The sequence below is a fragment of the Elephantulus edwardii genome, unplaced genomic scaffold (assembly GCF_000299155.1).
Source record: "Elephantulus edwardii isolate Elephantulus edwardi_28Jun2011 unplaced genomic scaffold, EleEdw1.0 scaffold00121, whole genome shotgun sequence".
Taxonomy (NCBI): Eukaryota; Metazoa; Chordata; class Mammalia; order Macroscelidea; family Macroscelididae; genus Elephantulus; species Elephantulus edwardii.
The window spans coordinates 884,459-891,760 of NW_006399871.1; the positions used below are offsets into that span (position 1 = coordinate 884,459).

Sequence of the window (7,302 nt, forward strand, 5' to 3'; positions counted from 1 at the left end):
TATGCTTAAAACACAATGGGGCAACAATGGTATAAGGGGCGGGTCTCTCCACTGGTCCAGAGCCAGCTCCTGGGACAGATCCTCCAGTCCCTACATTCCAGATGAGTGTCCTTATGCTGACATTAGCCAGGGCATCTGCACAGAAACCCGGCCAGAAATTTTCATCACTTACTGAAGTTACTTAAATGAGGGGTTTGATCTTTCCTCAGTGACAGTCACGTCATTGGTTGTGGATCAAGTAGATGTAGGAAGGCCTGGGGATGGAAATCATAGTACAGGTGAGTTCTGGGCACTGTGCTAATCACTGGGTAAAGAGAGGGCCTCATCTCAACTCAACCTTAATTTTCTTGGAAGAACTGAGCACCATATTCTCAGTTGAGGAATATACTACTGTTTATTAAGTGACCCTGACAACAGCCCACCCCCATAATGCTTTTGTTTGCCCCACAGGAGAGCCCAAGGGATGGCAGCTGACATGCAGAGGAAGAGAAGCAGTGAATGCCCCGATGGCACATTGGCTCCTTCTGACGGGCAGAGTATGGAGAGAGCTGAGAGCCCCACACCAGGACTGGCCCAGGGAATGGAGCCAGGTATGGTGGAGGGCGCAGCTGCAGCCAGCTGACAGCTGGAGCAGCCATGGGGGAATCTGATTCCCAGCCACTCTTTCCCTATCACTCATTCATACATTTGTTCACTCACTCATTGACTATTTGCCAGATGCTGGGGCTACTGCAGGGAGCCAGGCTGTCTGTGTCAACCTTCCACTTTGCCTGTGTTGTGCCACTTGTCCGGTGCTGTCTGGCTGCCCATGTGTGCTCTCCTCCTTCTGTTCCCTGTATCTACAGTGAATGTCTTTGGCTCTTCCTCCTCCCCTTAGCTAGCTCTCAACTTAAATGTCACCTCTTCATAAATTAAGCCTTCCTATGACCACTCTCTGCACAGGATACTGAAATTATTTAGTAATTTTATTTATTGATTCATGTATTTCCCATCTCTCTCTGCCATACGATTATGAACTCTTGAAGGATAGGGTAATTATACCCCCAAATGTCTGTCATGTTAGAGACTCAAAATAGATTTGTTGAATTATTTTGTTAAAAAAAAGGAACAGTGACATGCTCCTTGCCCAGAGAAGCTATTGCAGTGGAATAGGTTAGGAGATATGGCCTGTGAGGTAGGGAGATATTCCTAAAGAGAGAATGAAGCCAGGCTCCTGTCTTTTAAGAGATCCCACTGTAGTTGGAGAGAATAAGTTGCCACAAAATGGAAAATATAACAGAGTACCTGAGGTTAGAAGTCAGGTGAAGAGCTAACATCTGAGCTGAACACCTGAAGGACAACAAGGAACCAGTCATTTGAGCAGGTAGAGAGATGGGACATGCTGAAGGTGTTTGAAGAGCAGATGATGAAGGCTAGTCTGACCTGGTGAATTGTGAGGGAAGCAGGCAGACCAGCTGCCACCACTGGTGTGAGATCTTACTCCTAATATGATGGTGAGAGACTGCAGGGCTAAATGCTGTGTGGCCCATGGCAGGAGGGCACAGCAGCTCCCCTAGCAGGATAGTGAAGCTAGAGTAACTCCTGTCAGGTTCGTTGCTGGAAAGGAGATTGGCCAGCAGCTTCCCCTCTAAGTACCTGTGCTTTCACCTGCAGGTGCTGGGCAAGAGGGTGCTATGTTCGTCCATGCCCGTTCCTATGAGGACCTGACTGAGTCTGAGGATGGAGAGGCATCCGGGGAGAGCCCCAAGGAAGGTGCTGGAGGGCCCCCACCACTGCCGGCAGATATGCGCCAGATCAGCCAGGACTTCAGTGAGCTGAGCACCCAGCTAACGGGTGTGGCCCGAGACCTGCAGGAAGAGATGCTGCCTGGAAGCTCAGAGGACTGGTCAGAGCCCCCAGGGGCAACTGGGCGGCCAGCCACAGAACCCCCCAGGGAGGGTACCACTGAGGGGGATGAGGAAGATGCTACTGAAGCATGGCGCCTGCATCAGAAGCACGTCTTTGTGCTGAGCGAGGCAGGGAAGCCTGTGTACTCCCGCTATGGGTCAGAGGAGGCACTCTCCAGCACCATGGGTGTCATGGTAGCCCTGGTGTCCTTTCTGGAGGCAGACAAGAATGCCATACGCTCCATCCACGCAGGTGAGCTCCTTGGGGCTGGGAGCAGCAAGGGCACCTCATGTCAGGTTAACTCATAGCAGGCTTAGCATCCCTATGAACTAGAAAACTGGAATGTATTATATGTCCAAGGGCAAGTCTACCTCTCTGAGCCTTAAAATCCTCATCTATACGTAAGATGATAGCATTGCCTGCCTCATGGAGTTGCTGCGAGGCCAACAGTTCTTCTAACTTGGAAAGGTTAAGAATCTTGAGGGAAGGTGAGAACCCCGTCTAATCCTTGCCAGCTGATTTACCACTTGGGAGGGGGAAACAGAGAGCCATGAACATGTGTTTTTCAGAAATACATCCATGTTTTAGCAGGAGCCAGTCTATGCAGCAATTGGCCTGAACAGCCTTGAATCCCACAGGGAAATGGGGCAGTGGGCTACTGTTTTAATCCTTATAATCCTTAAGCCCCTACTGTGTGCAGAGCACTGAGCCAGGGTGGAAAGGAAGTAGAAGGATTTGGGCTGTATAAAAGTGGGCTCCACGGAGGGCCAACCTGAGAGGGCTTTTCCTAGAGGATTTAAAGCTAACATCCCTCCACCCATCTTCAGATGGCTACAAGGTGGTGTTTGTGCGCCGAAGCCCGCTGGTGCTGGTGGCCGTAGCGCGCACGCGGCAGTCGGCACAGGAGCTGGCTCAGGAGCTGCTGTACATCTACTACCAGATCCTGAGCCTTCTCACCGGTGCCCAGCTGAGCCACATCTTCCAGCAGAAGCAGAACTACGACCTGAGGCGCCTGCTCTCGGGTTCAGAGCGGATCACTGACAATCTGCTTCAACTCATGGCCCGGGACCCCAGTTTCCTGATGGGCGCAGCCCGCTGCCTGCCGCTGGCCGCAGCTGTGCGTGATGTCGTAAGCTCAAGTTTGCAGCAGGCAAAGGCCCGTAGCCTCGTCTTCTCCATCCTGCTGGCCCGCAACCAGCTTGTGGCGCTGGTGCGTCGCAAGGACCAATTCCTACACCCCATCGATCTGCACTTGCTTTTCAACCTCATTAGCTCCTCTTCGTCCTTTCGTGAGGGTGAAGCCTGGACGCCCGTGTGCCTGCCCAAATTCAACTCTGCAGGCTTCTTCCACGCACACATCTCTTACTTGGAGCCTGATACTGACCTCTGCCTGCTGCTGGTCTCCACTGACCGAGAGGACTTCTTTGCGGTTTCTGACTGCCGACGCCGCTTCCAGGAGCGCCTGCGGAAGCGCGGAGCCCACCTGGCCCTGCGGGAGGCCCTACGCACACCTTACTACAGTGTGGCCCAAGTGGGTATTCCGGACCTCCGCCACTTCCTCTATAAGTCAAAGAGCTCAGGACTGTTCACCAGGTGAGGGAGGACCATGTGGGCACTGATTGGGGAGGCAGATGCATTGGGTCAGGTGATTCTGTGGGCCCTGGTGTCTTGAAGCTGATGCCCCCTCCCCCCCCACCCCAAATGTCCCAGTATGGTCCCAGGCATTCAGCTTTTCCATCACTGCCCTCCCTGGTGCATACACCTCTTTACTTTATCTACTTCATTACCCAAAAGTCCTGGGTATGGCCAATACCTAGGAAGGATGCTAGAACAAAGGTGTCCTGGGTCCTTTATCCTGCAACACCTATGTCTTGGGCCTCGTTTTAGTCCAGCCCAGAATATACAGCCACTCCTCTACCTGCTGTCTTGATCGAGAGGCTGGGCTTGGCCTGGGGGACAGGTGTAGCAATTTCTCCTCTCTTTATCTTTTGACTCAGAGAGTTCCTAGCTCATCTTTCCTCCATTCCAGATCTGTCACTTTTCATTCTCAGTCTTTGACACCTAGACTCAGATTGGACAATTCCAAGGGAGGGTCAGAAAAGACACCATGAACTTAGAGGTTGGTGGATGAGCATCTGCAGAGTATGACACATGAAACAGTCTCTCTGGCTAGAAATTGTTTCTAGAGTCCCAGAGAAGACAATAGGAGTTACCGTTACCCCTTGCCACTGCCCTCCCGCCCATAGCCCTGAGATCGAGGCCCCCTACACAAGTGAAGAGGAGCAGGAGCGGCTCTTGGGCCTCTACCAGTACTTGCACAGCCGTGCCCACAATGCCTCCCGGCCACTCAAGACCATCTACTACACAGGACCCAATGAGAACCTCTTGGCCTGGGTAAGGCAGCCCTGGGCAGAGCAGCCCAAGGTTCTTGCTGGGGTTCTTGGGCAGGGCTATAAGGGATCACCAGTCTCGATGACCACCCTGTGCCCCCTTCTCCAGGTGACAGGTGCCTTTGAGCTCTACATGTGCTACAGCCCCCTGGGGACCAAAGCATCGGCCGTCAATGCCATCCATAAGCTGATGCGTTGGATCCGCAAAGAGGAAGATCGCCTCTTCATCCTCACACCCCTCACCTACTGATGGGAATGTATGCAGGCCCAAACTTCCTGGACCTGTTGGGATGTGGGCAGCCATGAGAGCCTCCAGGTGGGGCTAGCCTTTTCTTACCCAGCCAGCAGGCAGGGACTGTGGCTTGGTGTGTGCATTAAAGTGCTTTGAGAAATACATTTTTCAGGTCTGGTTCTGTGTGTCAGCCAGCTATTGCACTCACATGAATAGGAACTGAATTGCACATTTGGGTCTCACCCCTATTCCATTGCATCAGGCCACACTGGCATCAGGCTATACATGCTGAGAATCAGGCCTTGGACCTGTTTTGATTCCCTTGAAACCATGCTACATGTAAATGGTTCTTAGGTGTTCCACAGACCTTTTCATCCACAACCTCATCCCTTTATTCAGTGTAGTCTATGATGCTTCCCTCCTTAGGTGGGGCCCCAGCCTCAGACCTCAAAGGACCCAACCACTTTAGGAGCCCTGGCCTTACAGGTTACTGTAGTTCAGCAGTAGTTTTACAATTTGTAAAATTAATGTGAGATTATTTATAAGAAGTCTCAGTTCAGCGTAGTCCCAAATGCTTAACTTGCTGTATAAATTCATAATTTCTAACATTAACAGCTCCATCCATGGCTCAGTTCCCCAATTCCTCTATGGCACTTGGGTTCAGTGATTTGCTAAAAGGTCTCTCAGAGACTCAGATAGATCCACCAGGAAAATTACTCACATGACTGTAGATATGCAGGCTGGTTTTGGAGAAACTGGTAATCTTGAGCCAGGATCCTGTAGACTGTCAGTTGTGGCACAACTAGATGGCAACTGTGGGTGAGTGATGCAGGCTGATAGTGTGTAGACTGATGAGCAATGAGCCAGGATCCTATAGACTATCAATTGTGGTGTGACTGGATGGGACTGTGAATGATGCAGGCTGGATGCTGTGTCCTAGGCGAGCAGTCTACAAGAGAAGGTGCTTAGCACTGAGGTCCCCTGAGCTTATATAAGCCTCTAATAGAGTGGGGCTTTATCCCATTCTAATCCTTTTTCCTTAATAAAATAATTATTTCTGCACAAAGTAATGATTGGCTTGGAAAGATATCTGACTAATAAACCTTAGATACCTAGAAGCAGGAATTGAGCAGAGAGGGACAGAGAAGTGCAGGTTTTGAATCTGAACCCTAGCGTGAGTGGGTGCCCATTGCTCAGTGACACATTCAGAGACCAGCCTCCCTATAGTCCACAGGCCTCTGGAGAAACTCTCCTTGCTTAGACCTTCCTGCAAAAGGTTATCCCTAACTTCCTTACCTCCAATGAGCACATTCGTTGGAATGGTGGAAAGACCCAGCTGACCTAAGGGCAGGAATAAACCCTACTCTGAAAGGGGCCAAGTCCTCTAAGTAGACCTAAGGTATTCCTCAGGAACTATGTTCCTGGCCTGGTCAAGACTATGTGGGTACCATGAACATCCCAAGGGACTCAAGTGAAGGCCTGGCCCTGTTTACCATGAACCACTTTTGGGCAGAGCCCAGGACATGGTATAGAATGTGCATCTTGCTTAGAAACTCTTCCTGGCTGTGTTACCACTGTCTCTCTGGCCAGGGAAAGTAAAAGGCCTGGGAAGTGTTTATGTCTTCTGCATGTTGTCTTCATACTATTACAAGAGTACATTGGAATGATTGGACTTCACTGACTTCATTGGAAGAACTGGGATTCACTGGGAAATGGAAGCACAGTCCCCATTTGACCCCACCCCAAATCACAAAGGAACAGGCTCATGCCTCAAGGTCCCTGGGAACACCCACAGGCCTGGTCAGTGCTGCTTGCCTTGCATACTTGCCTTTGGTTTTCTTTATTTTCCTGTTTTTGCCTCTGGCCTGGGCACCAAACAACTGAATGCTACCAGGTTGTCACTGACAGCAGCTGGTGTTCTAGTGAGCAGTCAGCCACTAAGTGCCTCTGCCAGCTTCCCTGAAGCCTGTAGGATCATGTAGTTTCTCTCTAATTTGGCACCTAGTTCTGGGTGGGGGCAGCAGAGGGGACTCACAGTTAGATGAGAACAATGGGGCACTTAGGAGAGGTCCACTTTTGGGGTCCAGGGAGAGAGGAAGGGCAAATACGAGAGGCACTCCTGGTGGAGGACCTTGGAAAAGAATCTAGTGTGATGGTTTGTAATCAATCTAGAGGAATCCTCAAGGCCTTGGGTTCTGGAATTGCAGATAAGTCTAGCAGTGGGGAACCCTAGACAGCTTCAAAGCTGTGGAGTGATGTGGTCATATTTTGAGTAGAGAGAATTTCCTCTCACAGCTACTGAAATCTCTTGGAATTTGGAGAGAAAGGCTGGACTAGGTCCTCAGGAGGAAGAGTATCTGAAGGGAAGTGGGAACTTCAGGAGGACCTCTCTATAGGCAGCCTGTTGAGTTCTTGGGAGCATATTTGTGCTCACCGCTGCAGGACCCTGTTAGCTGTCCGACGCCCTTCAGAATGCTTCCCCACCTCCCACGTGATGAGCAGGTGGATGAAGAAGGAAGGGGCACCAGTGGCGGTTGAGAGCCTCGGCCTCCTGGGAGGGGCATTGGCCCGAGGTCATCCATGTGCATGCCACATGGGGGCAGTAGAGGACCAATTGACAACTGCTGTGCCCCTGCCCCAAAAATGGGGTGGGCGGGACAAGCAAGGAGCGCTGATGAAGCCTGGATCCAACCCCAGGAGACTCCAGACGTCCCCTTGGCGGGGTGGAGATCGCAGGGAAACTGTTTCATTTCAGTTTTGCACTGCATGACTATCTTTAGACATGTCCACTGA

At 51.1% G+C, this 7,302-nt stretch overlaps 1 protein-coding gene across 1 annotated transcript; it reads left to right on the forward strand.

Annotated features, from left to right (window-relative positions):
- Window positions 1-456: 456 nt before the first annotated feature.
- MON1A (MON1 secretory trafficking family member A) lies at window positions 457-4,673 on the forward strand. The gene is made up of 5 exons (XM_006892885.1): window positions 457-590; window positions 1,654-2,139; window positions 2,715-3,480; window positions 4,134-4,281; window positions 4,387-4,673. Exons 1-5 carry the CDS (start codon window positions 464-466, stop codon window positions 4,525-4,527), a joined length of 1,668 nt encoding a protein of 555 aa, XP_006892947.1. The 5' UTR covers window positions 457-463; the 3' UTR covers window positions 4,528-4,673.
- Window positions 4,674-7,302: the final 2,629 nt, after the last annotated feature.

Bases quoted from the DNA above. Each gene is read 5' to 3' on its own strand.
- MON1A (XM_006892885.1), top strand. From the start codon at position 464: ATGGCAGCTGACATGCAGAGGAAGAGAAGCAGTGAATGCCCCGATGGC. The intron at 591-1,653 runs GTATGGTGGAGG...TTTCACCTGCAG, and splicing joins GGCCCAGGGAATGGAGCCAG to GTGCTGGGCAAGAGGGTGCT. The intron at 2,140-2,714 runs GTGAGCTCCTTG...ACCCATCTTCAG, and splicing joins CATACGCTCCATCCACGCAG to ATGGCTACAAGGTGGTGTTT.